Source organism: Prosopis cineraria, unplaced genomic scaffold (genome assembly GCF_029017545.1).
Source record: "Prosopis cineraria cultivar Desert tree isolate PC_DT_omini unplaced genomic scaffold, ASM2901754v1 PC3, whole genome shotgun sequence".
NCBI lineage: Eukaryota > Viridiplantae > Streptophyta > Magnoliopsida > Fabales > Fabaceae > Prosopis > Prosopis cineraria.
The window spans coordinates 32,065,114-32,090,177 of record NW_026555334.1 but is presented as its reverse complement, the minus strand read 5'-3'; the positions used below and the strand labels follow the sequence as shown (position 1 = coordinate 32,090,177).

Genomic DNA, 25,064 nt, shown 5'->3' with positions numbered 1-25,064 from the left:
CCCATAAGACTTCTTAGCTTCCTTTAACTCTCTTTAATAAAATTGAGCTTATAAATGGTCATTAATGAAATTAAATTGTTTTCAACCACCATATTTATGGGAATCTTAGACATTTAATGTCCTCCAACTACTAATCATTATAAAATCATAAATACTAAGTTTACTTAGCTCAATCTACTCTTATTAACTCTTTTTAAGTCAATGAATTCAGACCCGTAGCTTCTATGGATCAAAAATTATCATTATCAATCAAACCATAACCTCTACCATTAAGAAAATTGAAAAAGAGAGAAGGATTTAAGTAAGGAAGCTTACCTTTAGTGTTTATGAGCTCCAAATTACTCCTATAAGTTGGTTTCTTCAAGCCCTAGCTCAGCTCCTTTGTTCTCTTCATTTTTCTCTTCCTATTCTATATTTTTCTCACATAAATACAAAATTGATATATCAAAATTTTGGCCGTGCGCTGCATGGCGCATGGCATAAAGGAGCCTAAAGGAATCAAATCTACCTTTGTGTGCCGTGATGGATTGACCACGTACCGTGGCATGTGACATAGAGAGAAAATCTTTACTTTTTCTTCCTCTTTCCTTTCCCAGGTGGCCCGTTATCAATTCGGACCCACTTCTAAGGCTGAAATCATAACAATTATGCCAAGTTAAACCCTTCTAGTCACACATCTCATTAATATACTTAATTAGTCTATTTGAACTTAATTAACTTGATTAAAATTGAGGATGTTACATTTAGGGTTTCGAACTAATCCACCACATACTGAACAAAGTTAAGACTGAAGCAAAGAAGCATCAACATCTATTCTAAGTGTCCCATGTGGTGGTGGAATCTATTTGTATCCATAAGAGTCTCTGGTAGTGTCATAAGGCAATTGAGGAGCTCTAAATCTCTTTCCTCCATCAATTTCCTTCTACAAGTATGTAAGACATTTCCTGTGTAGTATTGTGTGCCTTTAAAAAACTACTTTGCATCTGTGTGTGCATTGTGACTAACAAACTTGGCCAAAGACTTTCACCCATGGCCATTGTTGGAATTGTCTACCACCAATATGATATTTTGTATTTTAGTCTATCCATTCCTGCAAGCTGCACGAGAAAAAATGGTTATGAAAAACAAGATTTATAATTTCCTTCTATGTGTTTTTTACTCTCATGTAATCTCTCAAAATATGTATAGTACTCTTCTAATTGCCACATTGAAAAGGATAATTGGATCAGAAGTAAGCCCCTTATTCTCTCTCATAAGGCTACAAGAAATTCGATCATGTAAGAACTGCCAAAAGAAGAATTTTACTTTTTCAAGTAAAGGCCATTTCCACGGACATTTCCAATCCAGACTTCGGCTAGCAGCCACATTTTCAACTAGGAAATTATAAGCAGACTTAATTGTGAAGTTACCATCGCCATTAGCTTTCCACCAGAACATATCATCAAGTATGCTAAGACAAGGTTGGACAGTGGATATACGATTAACTATATTCATAAAGAAGAATCTGAGCGAGAGCTTTATGTTTCAAGCGCCCAAAGGAAGAACAATTCACACACCTTCGTATGTGGGCCGAGATGATGATTCCTTCCTGAAATTATAGGTAATCAACAATTGCTTTAGTGGAGCCCAATGATCCCACCAAAAGCTTCTTGTAGTATCATTTTTAACTTTTCTGCAGATCCCCTATATGAAAGTTTCCCAAACTTTACAGATACTATTCCAGGTATGAGATGCTGATCTTTTTTCATTACCACTGGATATTATCTTATTCCACATTGATACTTTGCCTTAAGCATTGAACCCACAAACACTCAGGCTTAGTGAGGAGAGCTTAACAAGGTTTCATAATGAAGGCTTTGTTCTGGGTATGAAGATCTTTTATGCTAAGTCCTCCTATGTGCTTATGTTCTTTTATTTTACTTTATACGATCGGATGAAGTTTTCTTTAATCTTCTATGTTAGTCTAAAGAAACTTCCTATAATATTTCTTAATCTCTATCAAAATAACTTTGGAATCAATATGGTTTGCATAAGGTAAGATGGAAGGGAAGAAATGACAGATTTGATAAAATTGTTCTCCTAGCTATAGTAAGATAGATACTCTTCCGAGAAGATAGTCTTCAATGAACCTTCTGAAAAAGGGGAAGGAACATACCTTTACTAACTTTCTTATAAAGAGAGAGACGACCAAATATTTACTAAGGTCTGAAGTTAGTCCAACTCCTAAATTTTGACTTAGCTCTGAGGTATACTGGAAGCAAACATTCCTAGAGCAAAATAGTTTAGTTTTATTCAAATTCATATGGTACCCTGGAGCTTTATAGAAAATTTCCATGATCTGTTTGATTAGGGATACTTGATCTAATAATGCTTTAGCAAATAGAATGAGATCATCAATGAAGAAAAAATGGGAGATTTATGTCCCTTTCAAGGACAACTTTAAAAGTTTCCATCCCTTAGTCTCACATAAATGATGAATCATCATACCCAGACCCTCTATACATAGCACAAAAATATAAGGGCTAAGTGGGTCCCCTTGCCTAATCCTTCTTAAGGGTTTAAATTTAGGGGACTACTTGGCATTCCAATTCACCTTCATCAAGGCTGATGCAAGCTATAATGACATTTGTAAGGTGTTTTTCTAGACCAACACATCTAAGACTATGAGCAATAAAGTTCCAATCCAGGTGATCATAGCCTTTTTTGAGGTCTACCTTACATTGCCATATAGCTCTTACATCTGTTTCTTTTCCTCATGACATGAATAGCTTCCTGGGCAATGATGATGTTATCATTACTTTGACAACCCTTAATAAAGCTATACTGATTCGATTTAATTAGGAAATCCATATGCTCTTTAAGTTATCAGTAAGAATTTTAGACACAATCTTCCGGTTACATTACAGAGGGAAATGGGTTTGAATTCTTTACCGCATGAAGGTTGATTAACCTTAGGAATTAAACAGATGTTAGTTTGATTGATCTCTTCAATTCTCTGCAAGGATTAGAAAAAATGTCTTTCACAAAACATTAGATTTTATCTTTAATAGCTTCCCAGCGAGTTTGATAAAATAGGGCAGTTAGACTGTCCGGTCCTAAAGCTTTAAAGGCCCCAATTGAAAAGATAGCTTTCTTGATCTCTATATCAGTGATTTCTTTATGGATTTCTTGCAAATTTGAAGTAGATAGGCAAGGGAATGAACTAGGTATGGTTGTTGGATTAGTAAAGTGTTCATTTTGGTGTGTAACCTTTGAAGAAATATACAACCATGGTCTTCAAAGCTGTTTGATCAAAAATTCAGTCACTTTGTTCAGATTTTAGAGCTTTTATTGTTTTTTTTCCTCTTTAGATGACAGTGGCAGTATGAAAAAACCTAGTATTTTAGTCCCCCTATTTCAACCATTTGCAGCTGGACTTTTGGTACTAAATGACTTCTTAGACAAAAGCTTACATTACTCCTTCCATAATTTAGCTTTAAGCTTCTAAGCCTATTTTTATCATTCCTTCCTCTGACCTTATCAATGCCTTCAATCTGCTTAATGATTTATTTTTTCCTTCTTGGTATACTCTCAAGGTTATCATTTTCATTTAATAGCCTCATTTGCAAAACATTTAGTGCCTTCCACCTATGGTATGTCCTTCCAAGATTTCCCAATAACTTCCTCAAAGGTTCTCTCTACTGACCAAGCCACATTATAAATGAATGCAGATTTATGGAAAACATTATTACTATCTATAGATTTTGCTATAAGAAGAACTTGGTGGTCAGACTTATACTTGAGGAAATTAAAAGCCGTATAATGCTAAAACTTGAGGGTCTAAGAAAGATTACAAAAAGCCCAATCCATTTTTTCTTGAATACCAGTTCTTTCCCAAATGAATTTGTCCAATGACAGGGAAGTCGATAAGTCCACATACAAAAAGATAATGATTAAAGCTAAGCACGCTCGCGTCACTTGGAGAGGCACCACCATTTATCACTTGGTGACTTAAAAGCATTAAAATCACCTAAAACAATCTAAGGTTCAGTTATGCAAGTTGCCAAATTTCCAAGATGTTCCCAAAGAGTGATCCTACGGAGTTCCTGTCTTACCATAAATAAAAGAGGCCATCACAACATCCTTAGAAACCAAATCAGTTATTTTATAATGAAGAAGTTAAGGACCAAAGTTGATGTATTTAATAGAGAAATCATACTCCCTCCAAAGAACCCAAATTCCCTAGGAAAACCAATAGCTTTCACTCTAATCCTATTTGTAAAACCCAATTTCCTAACACACAGTTAGCCTTTTTTCCACTGATTCTAGTTTCCACCAGGTAAAGAATATCAATCTTATATTTTTCCACAATATCTTTGATCAAAATAGGGAATTCCTTCCCCCTAGCACCTTAGCAATTCCAAGAAGAAACAATCATAAAAACAACTAAATAGAAGAGTGGAGAAAATATGCTTACTATGTATGAGCACCTAAACTAGAAATAGCTCCTGAATTAACTCACTGCATTTCACAAATTTCCCTAATCTTCAGCTTCTGGTCTCTACATTTGGCCACCCATTATCTGTAAAGAGTTAAGGGGTTCTGGAGGCTCACCTTTTTTCAGAAACGAAAGTGGTTTCTTTAGAAGCGAGATATTCTTGGAATTAATTAAACTGCCACTTCCAACTCCCTTCAAATTATTCACTATTCATCCCTGTGCTTCACCCTTGGATTTTTTTGAATGTCGGCCCATATTTGAGTTACTACCAATAACTACTGAATGGCCCCTTTGTGCATGTTTTGGCATCTTGGATGGTGAATTAAGTCCACGCCCACTCTTAATAGGAGTATTCAGCCCGTCGTGCTTGACTTCATTTTTCTTTTTCTCAATATATTTTGAACAAAATTTTCCTTGCCTTTATTTCTTTGGCTTTTGAAATTTGAAGACATTAAAGCCTCCCTTAGCTTGGTGATACGACCACTTACAGCAGGCATCTTTCGCCTATCTCCCTTTAGTTTTTGGTTTGTGTCTCAAGGCATCCCTTTGTCACTATCAAATTGAGGTTTAGTTTCTATTTCCATCTCTATATTGGCATTTTCCCATTTTGACCCCTCCTCATCTAACTCTGCAAGTGTAGAAAGAAGGGATTGAGTAATCTCCCGACCCTTGCTTTCTGACATCCCTTTCTCTTTCTCTGTATTGGAACGACTTGCTTTTCTTGGTTCTTTCAACCTCCAAGAGTTAGGTTTGTATGGCTCAGGTGTCAACATCCAGGAACCAAAAATTTCTTCCTCTTTTTGATTTTTCTTCATCATCGCTGACGTTGGAATCTAGGTTGGTTGTCCTTCCCTAGAGTTTTGCATACACAAGTCTACATTGATGTGTTGTTGTTGGAAATGTAGCCTTTGAAATCTTAGGCTCTAGGAAAGCTAGCTTTGTTAATATATATACCCTTTCCATTTCTATATATAAGAGAAAAAAAAAAATTGAATCATATAATTTAAAAAATTAATTTACTGTAATAATTATGTTTGAAAATAAAAAAAATTGAACTAAAATATTCTATATTAATCAACGTAAACATCCATTAAACTATTTCTCGTTAATGTAAATTATAAAGGATAATTTAAAAATATATAATAAATACTTATTAAATATGTGATTTCACTTGTATAAAAAAAAACCAAATAAAAAATAATACTTTTTTTATAATTAAAAAAGAGAGAGTGTGTTATATATATATATACACCTCTTCGGCTCACGCTACTAATCTTCTCCTTTAGCTTCCCATCACTGCTCGTCATCATAATTTCCACTATTTCTCTCGTGCTCATTTTTCTTGTTTCTTGTTTGTACATTTTCCAACGCACACAGCTTAATTGATGCTAATATATATATATATATATATATATATATTTTAAACGAGACGTAGTCACATAGTATACCTACCCTAAGAGCTAAGAATTCAGTGACTTGGTTTTTCTGTGGTTGCTATTATTTGATGTTCTTCAAGTTAATCAAAAGAAGGATGATGACGTGACAGGTTTTGGATCGTGGGACATATGATTATTGTGAAATTAAAAGTTGTTTTTGGTATAGTTGAAAGTGTTCTAAAATTAAGGGATGTATGGTTTACTTTTAAAACATTTTTACCAGCAAAGGTGATTTAATTTCGGCTAAAAGTATCTGCCTTTTAATTTAATGGATAGGCTGGTTATACATGTTGACAATAAAATGGAAGTTTATGTAATGCAACTTAAGGGTTATAAGAAGATTTAGAGCAGGCTTAGCTTTCAAAATATATATAAAAATATAATCCTTATAACCAAGATAAAAAAAACAGGAGAGGTCAATATAATTTACTAAAAAATAGAGTACTTCTGTATTTCCAACTTGAAAATATAAGATCCTTTATTTCTTTAATAAATTTTATTTTAGAAATAATTTATTATATAAATATTATTGCATTGTTTACATCCTTAAATGTTTTCTCCTCTTTAATTTAAAACTTCCGGACTACTTGAATATAGCTTGAATAATTAAATGAGTGAAATTTTGGGTAAAAGATACTCCCTTCATTAAAAAATGTAGGGCATTTTTAACCGAATTTCATTCTCAATAAAGTAATTTTTTACTATCTAATTAATTTATTTTTTTATATTTATTTCTATTAAACACCTTATAATAAATATAAAGTCACTGTCAATAAGGACACTTTTTTGAAAAAAAATAATTACACCTCAAAAGATAAAATACATTACATTTTTTAACATCCAACTCCTCAAAAAAATACCTTATATTTTTTAATGGAGGAAGTAATAATTTGAATTAATGACGACAGATCATGTCCATGTACATGTAGGATGTGATTGGAATTTGGTTTAATTTCAAGTCTCAACTCTCAATAAAAAAAAGGAATATTAATAGGTAAATTTTTTTTCTTAATATAAAGTAAAAGTTAGAGTGATTTTTTTTAAATTTTATCCCTGTATATTTATTATTATTTGAATTTACAAACAATTTATTATGATTATTGATAAAAAAAGATAAAATTAAAAAGTCACATATTCTTTTAGCTATTTTAAGGATATAAGTATAACTATGGTTTCATAAACATGAATTCGATTAACTTTATTCTACATTAAAGACAAGAGGGAGTATAATCTAAGAAAGAAATTAAAAGTTAAATTCATTATATATATTATTAATTATTAATTAATAATAATTAAATGGAATAATTTGATTTGGTTGGATGAATGCGTTATGATAGGAATATAAATTATGAAAAAAAAATTATGTACATAGTTTTATATATTCAAGGTATATGTTTTTAATTAAATTAAAAAATGCATATCATTTATATATATAAAAAAATTTAATCATTAATATTATCATTTGGCAAAAAAAATTATAATTATTCTTATTATATCTTCTTGTTTTAAAGCTGTATATCTAAATCTTGTCCATTAAAATATTTAAAAATTGAACTTCTCTAATTCTATTTATGGTATAGAATAAATTAATTTTGATTTTATTTATTAACACTCTATTATTTTTCATCTTTATCTTTATTTTTTTAATTTTTATTAATTACATTATTAAAAATAATTATTTTTATAGCATATGCATATTCTCACTCTAACAAGAGCCGAATCTACAGCTTCTTCCTTTGGTGGTTGGCGGGGTTGGTGAAGAAAACGTCAAAACATGGGCTTTCCAGATTCCAGATGCTAGTGTCTTATTTCGAAATTTGATTTGAAAAATGGCAACTTTTTTTTTTTTTTTGGGTTTCTCTGCCTCCGAAGCCTATTTTCCTCACACTGGCCAGACTTTTGGACTTTCGTGCTGCTCCCATCCGTCAATTCATCTCAAAACTCCAACCTCCCGGGTAAATTTTTCCCACTTCTAGTCATTTGTTTTTATCCCAGTGTTATCCGTTTTCTTCATCCTACCTGGTTTTTGATTATAGGCACTTTCATTATATTTGTAGTTAGTTGCTGATCTAACTTGATTATTGCATCTTTCACACTTCGGGCTTCTTCTTCATCGACGGGTTTCGCTAATTATTCCGCGTCGTTTCTGAAACTGTTGTTATCTGCAGAGGACCTGCTGATACAGCTGGATCATGGCAAACGATTCCAGTTCTAACACTCAGAAGAAGCTTGTTAAAATCGATATTAGTTCTGATTCTGTATGCCCATGGTGCTTTGTTGGCAAAAAGAATCTAGACAAAGCCATTGCTTCTGCTCAGGACAAATACGACTTTGAGGTTTTACACTCTGAATTTGTCTGCGTGTGTGTCTTGCGGTCAAATTTCCATCAATATGCCTTGCTAATAAAATGTTGTTAACTCAATGTTACAGATAAAATGGCATCCTTATCAACTCGACCCAGACGCCCCAAAAGAAGGTGTTGACAAGAGAGACTATTACAGAAGAAAGTTCGGATCTCGATCCGAACAGATGGAAGCTCGGATGTCAGAGGTTCTTTTGCTTTTGTTTTTGTGGGCATAGTACCTTATTCGGTCACGCGTGTTATTTTGTTTCTATTTATTGTCTATTATTCACGTGAACTAGTCCTTTTAACAACATGGCATTTGCAGGTTTTTGGGAAAGTAGGCCTGGAATATAATATGTCTGGATTAACGTAAGCTGGAGAGTGGTTTAATTTAGCATTTTTTCAATGGACAACAAGTGTTTTTTTTTTTTTTTGGTTGAGATTCGGCTAACACTGTCATGACAGGGGAAACACTTTAGATAGCCATAGGCTTATATATTTTGCTGGACAGCAGGGCTCTGAGAAGCAACATCGCCTGGTAGAAGAATTGTTTCTGGGCTACTTCACACAGGGAAAATACATTGGTGACTAGTAAGTACATCTGGTGCATGTTCCCTCATTTTTGTTTCAAATATATGTTGTCATACTATCAGATACTGCATTGTTTTTATTTTTGATGGATGGTGGATTCATCTAAACATGTTTTCTTTATGTGTCACTGCTACGGGAGAGAGTTAATACCACAAACTGACTTCTTTAAAGCTTGTGTGCTTTGTATGTTGTGATTAAGAGTGGCTCTACTTTTCTTTCAATATGGTTCCTTGAAGGTACATTTGGATTGATGAGAAAGAGGAGTGTAAGGAAGGGGAATTTTAATATAGACATCTCCACTCCTTGTCCTGTATCCGTCGTTTTCCTTAATCCCAACAAACCTTAAATGGTAGGCATAATCATTCATTCATCTTGTCGCTTGGTTGTAGTGATTTTCTTCTGGAATGTGCCAAGAAGGTGAACTTAGAAGGGGCAGCTGAGTTTCTTCAAGAGCCCAACAATGGGCTCAAGGAGGTACTTTTCATATAACATATGTATCAGTAGGCTGATTCCTTCATGATGCATTTGGTTTCAAATGACAGCATTTGCTATATATCAAGCCTCACGTAAATCACGTTAATTCACAACTTATGAATGCCGTCGCCAGAACAAAAACTTACACATACTGCTGTTTGCTACAAATTATATAGATATAGATGATTGATGATTTTTCAAACTGCATAGTATTTGAATTTCTTATGCAGTTGTTCTGAACTCAACTTGTTTTCTTTATAATAGTTGGCAGTTAACTAAAGCAAATGATATGACTGCTGTTTGTGATTGACCCTGACTAGGTTGAGGATGAGCTCAATACACCCTCCGGAAACGTCAGAGGGGTTCCATTCTATGTGGTGAGTGTATAAAATTCCATTTGTTTTTTCTGGGTTATTCAGAATATTGATTCCTTTATTTTTTTGACAGATCAATGGAAGTTGCAAAGTTAGTGGCGCTCAGCCCCCTGAGCTCTTCATGAAAGCTTTTGAATATCAAGAGTAGAGTGTGCCACATCTTCAAGTTGTACAGTGCTGCTGCTGAATAAAGATACATGAGACGCTGCAAAAACATTGCAATATTATACTGCCTGCAAACTCTTCCAATTAAGAAGATCATGTGCTCTATTTTGGATCCCTCCATGTTTCTTGTCTTGGTATTCGAAATTGAAACCGATAAATATTGTGTTGTGTTGGCATGTACCATCAAGTGTTGGGGTTTTAGTCTTCACTTACTGCATAAAATATAATATTTTGGTGAAAAGCCCCATATGGTATTATAAAAATATGAATATCAGATTTCCCTACAAAAACGCGCACATAATTCTTCCTACTTTTTCCATGTAATTAGACATTTTTTAATACACTATAAGATGTTTGAGGTGAGTTTGTACTATCTTATAGCTGGTTTCCTGTTCAAGTGGACGCCCAAGAAAATTTAGGACATTTTCAAAAAGGGGTCCTATATTTGGTCAAAAAAAAGGGGTCCTATAATTTTAGATTTCTCATACATGTATGGCCGAAATCAATATTAACTATATTATATAAAATTTATGAAAAAGAAAAAAGAGAAGAGATTATGTATGGGAAATGGTTGAATTGGACTCCTTTTTTCTGTTTTGGTGAACGAATGAGTAACGATCTGAGGATCGGAGAAGGCATTGAATATTCTAATTTGGGTGGATCTTGTTTTACTGCATCTCCATATTTGCAAGCATTCTAGTTTTCCCATCAGCGTGAACTATGGCGGAGCTTATGCTTTCTTTGTCTTTCGATCATCTTTCTAAATTAAAATTGAATAGATCAAACTATTACTCTTCATCTTCGATAATGAATTCTATAAGCGTTCTTCTGTCTCACTGATCTCCCAAAACTCGCAGCCTGCCGGGTATACAACTATACATTCAAGTTTAATCCCTTTTTTTTGCATACACTCTTCTTGGCATTCAATTACAGGCACTTCTTGTTTGCAGTTTTGAACTATTCTAGCTGACATATTGCGTATTTATCATCTTCCTCATCGCTGAATCTAGTGATGTTTGTTTACTGAGACAGCAGATTTTACACAGCAGGACCGTGCCTAACACTTCCAGTTCCACCCCTGAGAAGAAGCTCGCTAAAATTGATATTAGTGCTGATACTGTATGCCCATGGTGCTTCTTTGGCAAGAGAAATCTAGATAAAGCCATAGATTCCTCCAAGGACAGATACAACTTCGAGGTTCTACGCTCTCTGTGCTTGTATGTATTTTTCTTGTATCCAAACATCTCTGGCATATACGTTGCTCATTAAAATGATGGCTTCAAATTACACATAAAATGGCATCCTTATCAACTTAACCCTGCTGCCCCTAAAGAAGGCGTTGACAAGAGAGAGTATTACAGAGGGAAATTTGGATCTCAATCAGAACAGATGGAAGCTCGGATGTCAGAGGTTTTTCTTTCTGAATCAAATTCATTGCTTTATTGCTGTTACTACCTGTATTTCTGATGAAATGAGTAGAGCAAGATATTCCAAATTTGGTGTTTCCAGGTTTTTGGGAGCGTGGGCCTCCAATATAACATGTCTGGGCTGACGTAAGCTTGAGAGTGCTTTACCTTAATTTCTTCAATGGAAAATAAGCATATTCTGGTTGGATTCAACTAAGAAACTCTTTTTCATCCACAGGGGGAACACAATGGACAGTCATAGGCTTATATATTTTGCAGGACTGCAGGGCTCAGACAAACAACATCATCTTGTTGAAGAATCGGGCCTTGGTTACTTCACACACGGAAAATACATTGGTGACCAGTGAGTACTTTGGTGCATGTCACTGCTGGCTGACTTTTATAAAGATTGTGTGCTGTATGCATAGGAGCCGTATCCAAGAGTGACGTGGGAGATGAATGCTCAGTGTGAACATGCAACTAACCTTATTTATATGTTATAGAAAGCTGTATTACTCATGAGACATGAACAATGTTACAATGCAACTTTATATCAACTTATGTGTCGCTTTGGGATTCATTGGTAGTAAAATATATCTTCAATTTTTACATAATGATATTTGTCTTTGTATCTGGTTTCGTAAGTGAGGCATTATTGTGATTTGGTTGCAGTAATTTTCTTTTGGAATGTGCTGAGAAGGTTGGGTTGGAAGGGGCAGCAGAGTTTCTTCAAGAACCCAACAATGGCCTCTGGGAGGTATTTTTCACTCACACATATGAATACTCCTTCATGCAGCATTTTGGTTTCAAATGGTTGCTTGAATTTACTGCTCTCCGTAGAATTTGAATGGATGAATATTCTCCATGCTTACCTTGAAACTGTTTAGTTGTCAGGCAATTAAACAGGTTTAGTAGCACTGCGTTTGCTTTTTCGACTCTCACCAGGTTCAGGATGAGCTTAATAGAGGAAACGACAGAGGGGTTCCATATTAGGTGGTGGGTGGATTAAATTGGAGTTAGTATTAATTATTGCTTAAAATGTTTCAATTTCAGAATGTGCTCAGAGCCCATCAAGCATATTGATTCATTCAATGAACTGGCAATTACTGGAAGTGGCAAAATTGATGGTGCTCAGCCCCCTGAGGTGTTCGTGAAAGCTTTTGAATTTGAGGAGTGAAGTTTATCGCATCTGCATGTTTATGCTTCTGAGTTCTGATGAAAGTCTCCGTCTTTATTGCATTAAAGTTTTTTTGTAACTATGATCATTCCACAACTCTCTGACTAGATGAAGATAAATGATGAAAGATAATGAGCCACTCCATCTTTATGATCGTTTTGTATGTGGTTTTTTTTTTTCCTTTTCCTTCAGTGAATGTATGATTTTTCTGTTTCTATTGACCAAAAAAAAAAAAAAAGAATGATGCTTCTGAATAAGGTGGAAGCCCATATAAACATGTGTCAAAAGAAATAATGCGACGTCTTTTATATATCTCATCTCACTTGCTTACGTTTATTCCTAAACAGTAATAATAAACTGACCAACATTGGCTCTGCTATTTAACTCCAAACGCAGTCCTTGATCTCTGCATCCCGTTGTTAAGCTTCGGTTCCCTTTATCTAGAAGTTATAGTGATTGCCATTAGTGTACATGAAACAGACTCACCATATCAAAGTAAAACACAGACGTATGGCAGTTTGAACAGGAAGAGTTTAGAAGGTCAAAGCAAGTAATTAAGAACAATCCCCCCCTTTTTCTTTTCTTTTTTTTTCACGTAAGTACGATTCTGAGACAATCTTAATTGTATTGAGAAGAAAAATTGTACATAGAGGCCAGTATCTGTACTCTGTATGCTTCATTGCAAACTAAGGAATGAAGGTTGAAATTGAACGAGAATTGATCACATTAAGAACAAAAAATGACTTAAGTTTCTCCCCAGCATCACCAGTTCTAGCAACGGAACAGATAGTTGCACAGAAAGCTGAAGTATGGATGGATCGTAGCCACTTCAATTCATGGGTGGTCATGTTCGAATTAACGTCTCAAAATAATTACAATTGTTTATACACGTTTTAAGAAATACATATATATATATATATATATATATCCGTCTAATCTCATTTAAATATTTATATTTTAAATTTGAACTCCAATTTATTTTTAAATTTAATAACTACTGTTAAAATCTTGAAACTATTTTATTCAAAAACTTACTGGCATAATTATATAAATGAAATTAGTGACCCAGAAAGTACATAAGTTACTGTTTTACTCGGTGCACACCAGCAGGATGCAGTAACCCAACCAAATACCAAACAATGCAATCTAGTTATAGTGAACAGATTAATTCTAGTCTTCGGCCACCGAACTCATCTCAAAAGTATGATAGGCCTGAAACTCGTAAGCATGTTACCACAAAAACCCAGAAATAAGTACATTTCTGCTGCGAAGGCTAAACTCTTGAAAGCATCACGAAGTTTAGATCTCAAATTGCATTTTCCTTTTCCAAATTTGGACAGAAGGGGAAGGAATGAAATGTAAAAACATCTCAAGATGAGATTCAACGTACAGAGATGGCAAAGAAAACTCGTATACTCACACTGTACATGACAATCACTCTGCAGTATTCACAATGTCTACTTTCCTCCGTAACAGGCTTCATCCACATCACAATCTTTTATGTTCAAAATTAAGTTGTTTCATCGAATACCATCACCTACACCAACGCCAAAACATGATTAAATAACCAGTCCATCATATATCATTCAACCATTAACATGGTTCTAGTGTAGTACTTAAGCTCACGTATCAGAAAATGTTCAACCATATATCCTCTCAAGCCAGGCTGGGCTCAAATATTAGTTTGATCGATACAAAATAATATAATAAACCATAAAAGATTGTATGGGTAGTGTAAATATATAATACAGAAATATGTATATCCAAATTCACACGCATAAAATTGTATAATTGAAAATGGCGAGCCAAACGAATTGCAGCAGAGTGAGCACCCACTTTTCGTTAGTTCAACTTTTCAACTTCACTCTCACCTCTCAACTCTCAGAATTGGCTCCGTTATGGATTTAATTGTAGGCCTAGAAACGTTCCTATAAGCACTCCCAAAAGGAATAAAATTGGGACTTTGACTATCCTATAATACTATCAGGAACAAGACTTCATAAAAAGGAAACTGCTTATTCAAGCATGCTACCATCAACAGGCACAGACTGCCTAGTATTATTCGTGTTGTGGGTTGTGGCAACATGAACGGACTTGACCTAGTGAGCCAACTAATTGAAGCATTCTGAGTCGTCAGAATGCTGCAAATTACTGTTTACTACATAAATTGCATGCTGCAGTTCAAACTGACGATGCCAACACAAACAATTCAACCAACAATCAGTCATTTCACTCCCAAATTGAGACAAACCACGCACTATGAATCATGTTTTGGACAATTTTGGCAACCACCACGATAAGTACAGGCAGTAAACAAAAATTTCAAATGCTGACGAAAAATTAACTTGATAGTTCTAAACACAGGTGATTACAGAGCTTGGCAATCTAATTCTCCCTAAATCTGGAAGAATTCTAATTTTGAGAATAAAACCATAGAAAAACTGACAAGCTAATTCCACATACAAGCAAAAGCCATCATCTACATTGAATGCAATATCAAAATCACCAAATTGGCCTCAATCATAGAAGCTTCCCAACCAATTCTGAGGTGAAAGTGGAGGTGGAACTGAGATTTAAAAGTATGTTTGGTAGACTGATAGAAGTGGAATAAAAATTTTATTTAATATATGTAATTATATTTTGAAAAGACCATAATACCCATGAAATTAAAAAAAAAAAGAAAACAAATGAATCAGACCCTTCGACACCCTCCATCGAATCGCTGGTGTTGACACTAAGACCAGCAACGCAGCACCATCAACACCCCACCCCGTCAACAACAATGTCAAAGGAATTGCCAGCAAGACCAGCAACGCAACACTGCCAGATTTCTTAGCACGAATTAGGAATGAAGTGGTGTTCCTTGGAGCAAAGGGAGCAAATCAACAACAACAAGCCTTTATCCCATTGGGTGGGGTCGGCTACATGGATTGCAAAACGTCATTGAAAATCAAGACTAGGTTTGAAGGGGTTGCACACACAGATATCTTTTTGGGATAAAACCTTCAACCTTTTTGGTGACTAATGCAATTGTTAATGTCAGGGAGAATAATGGAGGGAGCCCAATCTAGGGGTGAGGTATAGGGAAAAATGAGGTTCAGTCATCATCCCAGGGGATGAGGTCATCACCGATCCAATTGCAGCAGTCATCTTCGCCACCAATTTGGTCCTCCACCATGTGGCTGTCAACAGACATTGTCAGCGGAGAATCTTGGTCGAACCTGGAAGGAGAGAGGCTAGAGGGTAGAAGTAAGAAAATGAGAAAAGAAATGAGGGTGGAAGTGAGTTCTTTGGGTATAGGGATGGAACCCACTTCCATCATTTTTGGTGAAACCAAGTTCCATGAAGAAGTGAGATCTTGTCTACCAAACACCTTATTTTTTTTTTAATTCCGCTTCCACTTCCCCAAACCCAATTCCACTCTACCAAACATGCCATTATTCACGAGTAAATCCTTGCATACAACTCTAATAAAGTAGTAGAGGCAGTTAAAAGAAGCTAATGATGAGTGACAACAAAATAGATCGGATAGAGTGTGATAATGTAGGATCCTAAGTAAACTATTAGGGTGTCAAGACAGCCTTGAGATTCCATTTATTTTTCTGCCTTGGTAACAAGAGAACAAAGGCAGCTGATAACAAACATGCTCAGTAATTACAACTATCAAGCTTCACAGAAAACTTCAGCACATAATATGCTGATTGGTGATGAATTGACAACCATTTCAGTCAGAAAGAAATCAAAAATTATCAAGAGGAAAAGCTACCTTCCCACAAACTGGACAGTTTTCACTTCTCTCCATCCACTCGTAAATGCAACTAAGATGAAAATGATGATTGCACTTTGTCAATATCCTTGGGTTCTCTTCAGTATATTCTGCGAACAAAAATTAACAGTATAAACATGAAGCACCATAAAAGCTCCTCTTATCTTAATGTTGCATGCTGCACAATCAACAAACCGATTATGTTGCATGCTGCACAATCAACAAACCGATTATGCATAAACAAGCCCAACTTCAGTTGTATGATGAAAATTCAAGATTAAAAGACATTTCTACCTTCAAGACAAGTTGGGCAAAGATCCTCATCTTCAAATGATGCATAAACAAGCCCAGCACCAGTTGCATATTTTGCTGATGAGAACCTTACTGAGGACTTAGATCTGTATTCCTGTGATGCATCTTCACAGGTAGATCCGTTCCATTTGCCTCCAGAATTTAAGGATTCTTGATCCCCATCCACAGCACCTCTTAGAGGTTCTGACTCTTCATTCAAATGACTAGAACCTTTGTCATGCCTTGAAACAAATAAATGACGTGAGCGGAAATGCCTGGGGTCTACATCATAAGGCAAGGGCCTTGGTGGAGAATGGTACATGTCAGATAGTGAATTATCGAGTGATGCTGCAGAAGTCATAGATGCTGCCCCCTGTATGGATGAAGGTAGTGAATGCACTTCGCCTCTGCGGAATATTGCTGAATACTGAAATTTGATACAACAGGAATCAGGTTATGTTTATATCATCAACTAGAGCACTCATCAATAACAGAACACATCATACAGAAAAGTTATTGCAGGGCTTAAATATTCTACAAACGACACATCAAGTAAATTAGACTAATGGAAGCCCAAAAAAAAAAAAAAAAATCTTCACTTTTACCATGTAATAGGAAATTACAAGTTGCTCCCATCTGATTTTGTTTGTGGTGTTAAGATGACAAACTTGTCTCTCCAAATATTGGTGAAAGGTAACTCATTTTAAGGGTCAATTAAAAATTGTAACACTCACATAAACAGCCCTAAATATTGGAGGATCAGGAGGCATGCTTATGACACTCGAGGGATAAAAGACCAGAACAATGAAGATGAAAATGTGATCAATCCCCCAGAAAAGTACTTCAGTTATATGTAAAAAAGATTAAAGGATGCAAATGTAAATCTTTGCTTAGAAAAACCACATGCAAGAACCAGAAATTATGTTAATCATACATGCCACTCCATAAGCACAGAAATACTATGAAAGCACTATCTCAAGTCATGAGGGAAGGCATTGAGATCAAATTATGGTCAGTTATAGACAAAAGAAACAGAATAAAGGATGTACATATACACCTTGGCAAAACCTCAGGCCTGGACCTGAAATTACAATAAACCAGTATGCTGCTCCACAAGCAAAGACTTACATATAAACAGCAATGTCTCGAGTCATGAGGGAAGGCATCAAAATCAAATTATGGACAAATAACAAATAATATAGATGACAAAAGGTATTAGAAAAGGTGAGAAGAGGCTACGGCATACCGCATTCAAAAAGTTCTGTAGGAAGCAATTGAGACACACACAATTCCTATATACAGAACCATTTCGATTTACATAATCTTCAAATTGATCAGCTCTCAAGCAACAACAAACAGAACCCATTATGCCAGCTTCTATCTCCCTTCAGCTTAAAATACTTCCCTCTTCAACTGATCAGCTAAAATAGATAGTGCAACATTCAAGTGTTGAGAAAAAGATCCTCCAACAGCATATGCTGTGCTTTGATCAATAAACGAGAGAGGATTCTAAGCTCGCAGAAGTCCCGCTGCCCCCGCAAACCAGCACCCTCCCTCTTTGATTCAGATGCCCCTGCAAAAAGAATAATCAGCTTACACTTGTCTTTCTGACATGAAAAGTAAGGCAGAATCTAATGAAAGACTCTAAAATAGATGAGAAATATGTAAGAGCTGTCATTCAGGCGATTCATACAGCAGTAACAAGTATTTACTTACAAGCACCAAATGATGAACACGACGTTAAAAGTGGGGAAAAACAACCGAGAAACTGATTTTTTTTTTCTTTTGTTGTTTTTTGGGGGGGGGGGGGGGGGACAACATAACAAATTTAATTGCTTCCAGGAAAAGAGTTAAGTTCTCTGCCACAAACTGACAATTTCGCCTTTACATTGTTCCTCCGATTCGGGAAAAAAAGGATCCTTTCCTCCGGTGGCGAGACACGCCGATGGATGAACTAACAAGAAAATCATTGCTTTCCTATGGAATGATCGCTATTACCAACGACATGTCGACAGGCAATCAAGTTTAACCGAGGACTACTAGAAAACCTCAAATTAAGGGAGAAATCGCATTCAAATTATCTAAGAGTACCAAAGAAGAAAATCGACCGAGAAAATTGACGGAAAAAAATACACCCACTCGAGTTTATCAAACCACAGGACAATCGGAGTGTTCAAATCCGCTATCGGAATAGAAAATCAAAATTGGGCGAGAGACATGTTTTTAGAAAGAGCAAATACCTAAGCCAGACAGACAGAAAGGGAGCAGACTAGGGAGCACATTCAGTGCTCATCATTGAAAACAATCTCTGGACCACTCAGAAGTTTTTTTTTTTTTTTTTTTCAAATAAAAATCTGCAATTCCCCGAATAAAAAATATAAGATATTTTTTAAAAAAATTAAATGTTAAAAAAATATAAAATATTTTTAATTTTTTGAGGTGTAATTATTTTTTTTAAAAGTACTTCTATTAATGAATAATTTTATATTTATTATAAAGTATTTAATAAGAATAAATATGAAAAGATAAAATTAGTTTAAAAGTAAGTAATTATTTTATTGGGATAAAATTTAGTTAAAAATATTTATATTTTTTAATGGATAAAGTAAAATTTAAAATAAATATATTTATTATTAATATGTACAATTTATATTTAATCAGATTAGTCTAAATTTAATATTAATTTTTTTTATAATTTTATAAATTGATGATACATATTTACTCTGAGTTGTTTTGAATTTAAAAGTATAACAAGTTAAAAATTTTGAATTTGAACATTACAAACTAAATCTGTATGATTAATTTATCAAAAATTATAAAAAAATTAATATTAAATTTGAATTCATCTAATTAAATATGAATGATTCATGTTAATAATAAATATATTCATTTTAAATTTTATAAATTTTAATTAAAAATAATTTAATCAGGACCATCTAGATTTCAAAACCAAACTATTTCAAGGGGTCATCAGTACTAAATGTGCTCCCGAACAAATTATTAGAGAGATAGAAGGTTATAATTTGTTAATTTAATTAAAATAATGGATAGCCTATCATATTCAAAAAAAATTTAGGATTGAGTTTTAAAAAATATTTTTTTTATGTTTGGGCTTATGTACCCAAATAAAAAAAATTATATCTTTAAAAAAAAATATAAAATGTAATAAATATTAGTTAATATTTTAAGTTTTAGGTCATTTTATATTATAATATTATATATTTAAGTCCTATAGACTATTTAAGTATCCAAAAAAATATATTTTATATTTTAATAAAATATAATAATTAATTTTATAGTAAAAAATTTAATTAAAAATAATTTTAAATATAAAATTCGAGTACTTGGGCCACCTAAAGTCCAAAGGAATTCAAACCTATCTTAGCTCTTTGGGCTTTTTCAAAAAATTAGACCTATTTAGGTCAAGTTTATTCAGGCTGAGCCCGGATTCGCTCGAATTCCTACCTCTAGCTATACTTATTCCTCAATTTTTATTCAGTAAGTTAACAGCAAATTATGACAGAAAAAGTAAACATAAAAATTGAATATCTAACATGCCATATCCTTTTATTTTTCATAGGGCATTTTATCTCATTGTATTGTAGTATTGTAATACTCCCTTTAAATTACAATATAAAATATTTTTTAAAAGCTTTGCTTGGTTCAAAATATAGGATATTGAGTAATTTTTGTAATTATTTTTTCAACTATACTCCGGCTTTATTTATTTTTTTTAAAAAAATGTATTGAAATTTTAGTTGTCAATATCAAGCTACTTACATAGGATATTTAATAAAAATATAATTGAAAAGATGTAAATTTTTTCAATAAATTTAAGTTTTAATTAACATTTTTTGAAAATTGTAAATTAGTTATCAATATCTTATATCATGTTTCGAAGGGAATATGTACATTCATGTTCCAAAAAAAAATGAGCTTCAAAAGTTCATCTTGTAGCATATAATATATAATGTGTAGTATGAAACAAAAAACACCAACAGTTCTAATGCATTAATATATAATGTGTAGTATGAAACAAAAAATACCAACAGTTCTAATACATTACGTAGTTTAAATATAAATAACTTATTACTAAGATTATTACGACTAGGATGAAATATATTCTCCCTAAAGTCATTTCTCCTTACCAATGTAGTTTTATACCAGGGCGCCACGACTCAGATGACATCATAGTGGCCCAAGAGCTTATCTACTCTATGTGTAAAATAGGAGGCAAAAAGGGTTTCATGACTATTAAAATCGACTTAAAAAAAGCTTATGATCGTCTGAACTGGAACTTTATCATCTCATGCCTCAAGGATATACAACTACCGGACAAGATTATTGAGATTATCGAATACTCATTGTCTTCTCCATCTATGCAAATATTGTGGAATAGTAACCGTACCAACTCCTTTACACCAACTAGAGGAGTTCGATAGGGAGACCCAATCTCCCTGTACCTCTTCGTTCTCAGTATTGAAAAGTTGTCTCACCTTATTCAGCAATGTTGCCAATAGGGTAACTGGAGACCAATTTGACTAGGTAAGACTGGCCTTCTTATCTCACACCTTTGTTTTGCTGATGATATCTTACTGTTTGCTGAAGTTTCAGTGTGTCAAGTTGTGATGATTAAAGAGTGCCTGTCAGTGTTTTGCAAAAGCTTAAGGATGAAGGTTAATGCTGCAAAAACTAGAATCTACTTCTCTAATAATCTTCACAATGTGTGGCATGAGGAAATAAGTTCACTCCTTGGCTTCACCCACACTATTGATCTTGATAGATACCTGGGGGTTTCGCTTCATCATAAGAGAGTGGGAAAGGAGACCCTCCACGATGTTGTTGATAAAGTCAAGACTAGATTATCCATATAAAAAACAATGATTCTGTCTCTGGCCGGTCGACATACATTGATATCATCAATTTGTCTGCAATATCGGCATACATCATGCAGACAGCTCATCTTCCTGTGAGTACATGCAATAGTCTCGACCAAATCAACAGGAACTTTCTGTAGGCCGCATAGCTGAACAACGTAAAACGAATCTGGTTGCCTAGAAGGAGGTGTGCCAACCCAAGAAATATGGTGGCCTAGGATTATGCCATGCAAGGTTGTAGAATAATGCTCTTCTGATAAAATTGAATGGAACCTCATCAAGCAAAAAGATGCATTTCGGGTGCATGTGGTGAGAGAGAAATATAAATGCAGACAAGACCTTCTCCCTCACATCAATCCCAAATGAAGAGGGTCCAATCTATGGATCGACATTAAGTCTACCTAGGAGGATGTTAAGTTGGGTTTGGAATCGTGAATAGTGGACTCCAAGCTTGATGGGTGCATGACAAGAGCGGTGACTTTTCAGTCAAGTCTGCTTTTTTAAAGCTGGTCCAAGTTGGGTCAACGGTCGTAACTGGGAGAGGATTTGGAAGCTTCATGTTCCACAAAGGTGCAAGATGTTTATCTAGCTAGTGGCCTATGATAAACTCCTCACTAATGGTTAAAGGAGAAAAAGAGGTATGACAGACGAGGAGACATGCAGGGGATGCTATTTCACTAGGGAAGACGCATTACATGTTTTAAGGGACTGCTTGAGTACAAAGGTACTTTAGAGAAGTATTATCGACCATAAGCTAATGGAAAATTTTTTTAGGCTTCCCCTTGATGAATGGCTTGATATTAATCTAAGAAAGGGTAGAAGTGATAATTATGAAGACTAGGCTATGATGTTTTTGATTCTTTGTTGGTTTATTTGGAAATATCTTAACATGCAGATTTTTGAAGGGAAAGTTTTAACAATATTATATTGGCTAAAGCTAATGCTATTTACAAGTCCCTGGCAGTAATGAGATAAAAGTTGGCTGGGATGAACGTGAAAGGTGCTCCAATTTGTCAAGCAGAGCAACAGTGGAAACCTCCAGATCATGAGTGGGTAATCGTAAATGTTGATGGTGCATATTCTCAGGCCTTACAGAAATAGGGATGCAAAGATCTTATTCGAGATTGCCATGAGATGTTTATAACCAGTTTCAGCCACAGTATGAATGAAGGAGACAGCCTTTCCATGGAACTTTGAGGTATTCTCCTTGGAACTAGACTTGTATAGGACAACGGTTTTCACAAAGTCGTAGTGGAATCAAATTTTATAAAAGCTATTAATCTCGTCTACTCTCCTAACACGACCATGCATGCTAATGCAGACATCATTCACATGATCCATGATTTCAAGCTAAAACCTTAGGATCTCCATATTAGATATCTTCCTCGAGTAGCTAATAAAGCGAAAAATTATCTTGCCCAAAGGGCCCTCTCCCTTGGGTTGGGATAACAGCATTAATTATCCTTCTGATAGTCTACTTTGTATTTTGAATAAGGACATTGAAGCTTTCCATGGCCTCTAGTTGAGGTCTTGTTTATGAAAAAACTTATTTTTTAATTAATTAAAATAATGTATTCACACACATCTCTTTTGGTTAACGATGGCACATTCATATGGAAGACAACATACATAAAAATTCTTGAAATTACCTACCTATCTTGGAGTAGGCATGCCAAAAGACCAAAAATTGCCACTCTCCTCTCTCTTTTACTCGTGACTATCAATTATCCCCATGCATTGCATGGTTATTTTCTTGCATACAAAAGTTTGTGAATAAAAACTAGAAATACTTTTAATATAGTTCAGACTAATTTAATTTAACTTGTTGACAATTGAATAAGTAATCTTTAAAAAGATGGAGTAATGTAACAAAATGTCTGAAGTGCTTGATTTGTGGGATTTAGGAGAATAGAATTTATTGCAAGAGTGCAGCATTGACAAATGGAGACAAACAAATGGATGAAAAAAAATTCATTTAACTAATGACTTTCTAGTTGTCTATTTTAGATGATCTCTTCGTAAACTAGATTTGTTATTGAAGTCCATAATATGTTATCTTTGTTATGGATTAGAATCTTCAAGTTGCTAATAGACTTTACTCTTAAAATTGTAATGTAGAGTTGGCCATGACATGAGAGAAGATAGGTCTCAGGAGATACAATCCAACATATTTCAAGGATTGACCTTGATTTTTGTTCATCTTCATTACGTGACAAATGGTAATGAACTTTCTGATACATTCACGTATATTTTGTGTAGGAGAACTTCATATGTTGCACATGATCCATTCAATCTAATTTCTTTCAACACATGTTTGCCAACATAAATGATTCTCAATCTAGTATCGCTGCATAGACTTGATACCTGATCAATGTCTAGTAACATTGCATAATTGAGGTGCCAATTTTCAAAGTTATCTTATTGTGCTACTAAATTTATATTCTGTATAAACAAAATTCTCTCTTTTACTCTTATTAGCTTATTCTCACTTTTATCTTTTTTTTATGCAACACCATCAGCATCATGAATATTTAAAATGCTTCTTTTTTCAAGGAGAATCTAAAATGTTAAGATTACTTCAAGTTGAGCACAAGAGCAGCAATATATCAATATAGAGCAAATTAAAAATGTAACAAATTTGTAAGATAGATCATTATTTTTAGTTGGCTAGTAAAATTGATGGCATTCTATATCCTACTTCATTTTAAACTGAAAAAATATATATAATTTTAAAAAATAATCAACATTTGTACCACCTAAAGTAAATTTTAAGGGCCAAGATGAGACCTAAATCGCAAAGCATATCTAGGTCCAAGTGCGTTTTCACTTTTCATCATTGTTATGGCTAAAGCCTAAGAAGAATATTTTAGCAGTTTTAATTAAATGATTGATGATTGTTAGAGTAACAATCCTCTCCAGACATTTGATACGAAAATAGCCATTAACAAAGCCTTATTTTTAAAGCAATCGCGCAAGGAAGGTCACGTGGAAAGTGAGAGAGAAAGCACATGCATGAGTTAGTTATATGTATCAGTAAAGGGATTCGGGAGGGGTGTGGATTATGTGATTTCAATTATCTCTCCTTTCTGTTAACCTCTCTCTAGTCTTTCTCTCTAATGTATTTCCACTTTCTGCTGTCTTTCTGTGACTGAATTTACTTCTGTCAATAATACTTGCGCTGTTTATTGCTTACCATTTTATTATTATTAGTTGCTATTATTGAGAACGTGACAGTAAGGTGCTTTCATTGAGAGACGTAACACTGAAATGGCTGAAAACACAAGGATGAAGGAATTGTTAGGGGATGTTAGGGGGTTGCATGAAGATATGCAGAGTGTGGGTGAGATGATTGACCAGATAAGTACGGTGAATGATTCTAGGCTCGATCATCTTAAGGCTATGGTCGGGGACTTGCTTCGAGCGTCAGATCAAAAAATCAACAAACTAGAAAATGCCATAGAAGCATTTATTCGAGCTCCGAACCAAAGCTGGACAAGTTAGAGACGCGGTTGGATGCTCTTACCCATATGGTTGAATCCTTGATGTTGACTCATAACACCGAAGGGTACTCAAATAGTTCTGGAGGTTTTGGGTCTTCCTTCCCTGAAAATCAGCAACGGCAAGTAAAGGTTGATTTTCCCAGATTTGATAGAACTGATCCCCATAGTTGGATTTTTTGAGCAGAG

General features: G+C 34.4%; 3 protein-coding genes across 10 annotated transcripts; 2 read left to right on the top strand and 1 right to left on the bottom strand.

Moving 5' to 3' along the window:
• Positions 1-7,641: 7,641 nt before the first annotated feature.
• On the top strand, positions 7,642-10,041 carry LOC129306093 (uncharacterized). Its single transcript, XM_054946446.1, has 8 exons — positions 7,642-7,868; positions 8,082-8,249; positions 8,344-8,463; positions 8,583-8,626; positions 8,723-8,848; positions 9,238-9,322; positions 9,643-9,699; positions 9,770-10,041. The coding sequence occupies exons 2-8, from the start codon at positions 8,106-8,108 to the stop codon at positions 9,842-9,844; spliced, it is 651 nt and encodes a 216-aa protein (XP_054802421.1). The 5' UTR covers positions 7,642-7,868; positions 8,082-8,105; the 3' UTR covers positions 9,845-10,041.
• A 150-nt stretch (positions 10,042-10,191) lies between these two features.
• On the top strand, positions 10,192-12,603 carry LOC129306094 (uncharacterized). 4 transcript variants are annotated; one of them, XM_054946449.1, is made up of 6 exons: positions 10,192-11,058; positions 11,198-11,271; positions 11,371-11,414; positions 11,506-11,631; positions 11,940-12,024; positions 12,213-12,603. In XM_054946449.1, exons 2-6 carry the CDS (start codon positions 11,251-11,253, stop codon positions 12,258-12,260), a joined length of 324 nt encoding a protein of 107 aa, XP_054802424.1. In that variant the 5' UTR covers positions 10,192-11,058; positions 11,198-11,250; the 3' UTR covers positions 12,261-12,603. The 4 variants fall into 4 exon arrangements, with proteins under 4 accessions (XP_054802424.1, XP_054802425.1, XP_054802423.1 ...); XM_054946450.1 differs by having other exon boundaries at positions 11,195-11,271; XM_054946448.1 differs by having other exon boundaries at positions 10,192-11,093; positions 12,321-12,603.
• A 112-nt stretch (positions 12,604-12,715) lies between these two features.
• On the bottom strand, positions 12,716-18,812 carry LOC129306092 (E3 ubiquitin-protein ligase At3g02290-like). Of its 5 annotated transcripts, none has more exons than XR_008592125.1 (5): positions 17,748-18,732; positions 16,505-16,928; positions 16,211-16,320; positions 13,865-13,981; positions 12,716-12,884 (listed from the first exon to the last, which is right to left on the bottom strand). XR_008592125.1 is itself a non-coding variant. In XM_054946444.1 (5 exons), the coding sequence occupies exons 2-5, from the start codon at positions 17,865-17,867 to the stop codon at positions 13,955-13,957; spliced, it is 681 nt and encodes a 226-aa protein (XP_054802419.1). In that variant the 5' UTR covers positions 17,868-18,074; positions 18,742-18,812; the 3' UTR covers positions 13,575-13,954. The 5 variants fall into 5 exon arrangements, 4 of the variants coding, with proteins under 4 accessions (XP_054802419.1, XP_054802418.1, XP_054802417.1 ...); XM_054946444.1 differs by lacking the exon at positions 12,716-12,884 and adding an exon at positions 18,742-18,812 and having other exon boundaries at positions 13,575-13,981; positions 17,748-18,074; XM_054946443.1 differs by lacking the exon at positions 12,716-12,884 and having other exon boundaries at positions 13,575-13,981; positions 17,748-18,074; positions 18,641-18,746.
• Between the last annotated feature and the right edge of the window lie 6,252 nt (positions 18,813-25,064).

What these genes read in the sequence shown, in the direction of transcription:
- LOC129306093 (XM_054946446.1), top strand. Translation starts at nt 8,106, where the DNA reads ATGGCAAACGATTCCAGTTCTAACACTCAGAAGAAGCTTGTTAAAATC. An exon ending in TGGAAGCTCGGATGTCAGAG is followed by an intron (nt 8,464 to 8,582) that starts GTTCTTTTGCTT and finishes TGGCATTTGCAG; the next exon opens with GTTTTTGGGAAAGTAGGCCT. An exon ending in CCAACAATGGGCTCAAGGAG is followed by an intron (nt 9,323 to 9,642) that starts GTACTTTTCATA and finishes GACCCTGACTAG; the next exon opens with GTTGAGGATGAGCTCAATAC.
- LOC129306094 (XM_054946447.1), top strand. An exon ending in TGGAAGCTCGGATGTCAGAG is followed by an intron (nt 11,272 to 11,370) that starts GTTTTTCTTTCT and finishes TGGTGTTTCCAG; the next exon opens with GTTTTTGGGAGCGTGGGCCT. An exon ending in GGAAAATACATTGGTGACCA is followed by an intron (nt 11,632 to 11,939) that starts GTGAGTACTTTG and finishes ATTTGGTTGCAG; the next exon opens with TAATTTTCTTTTGGAATGTG.
- LOC129306092 (XM_054946444.1), bottom strand. Translation starts at nt 17,867, where the DNA reads ATGGGTTCTGTTTGTTGTTGCTTGAGAGCTGATCAATTTGAAGATTAT. An exon ending in TACAGAACTTTTTGAATGCG is followed by an intron (nt 16,929 to 17,747) that starts GTATGCCGTAGC and finishes ATCAAATTTCAG; the next exon opens with TATTCAGCAATATTCCGCAG. An exon ending in ACTGTCCAGTTTGTGGGAAG is followed by an intron (nt 13,982 to 16,210) that starts GTAGCTTTTCCT and finishes GCGTTGGTGTAG; the next exon opens with GTGATGGTATTCGATGAAAC.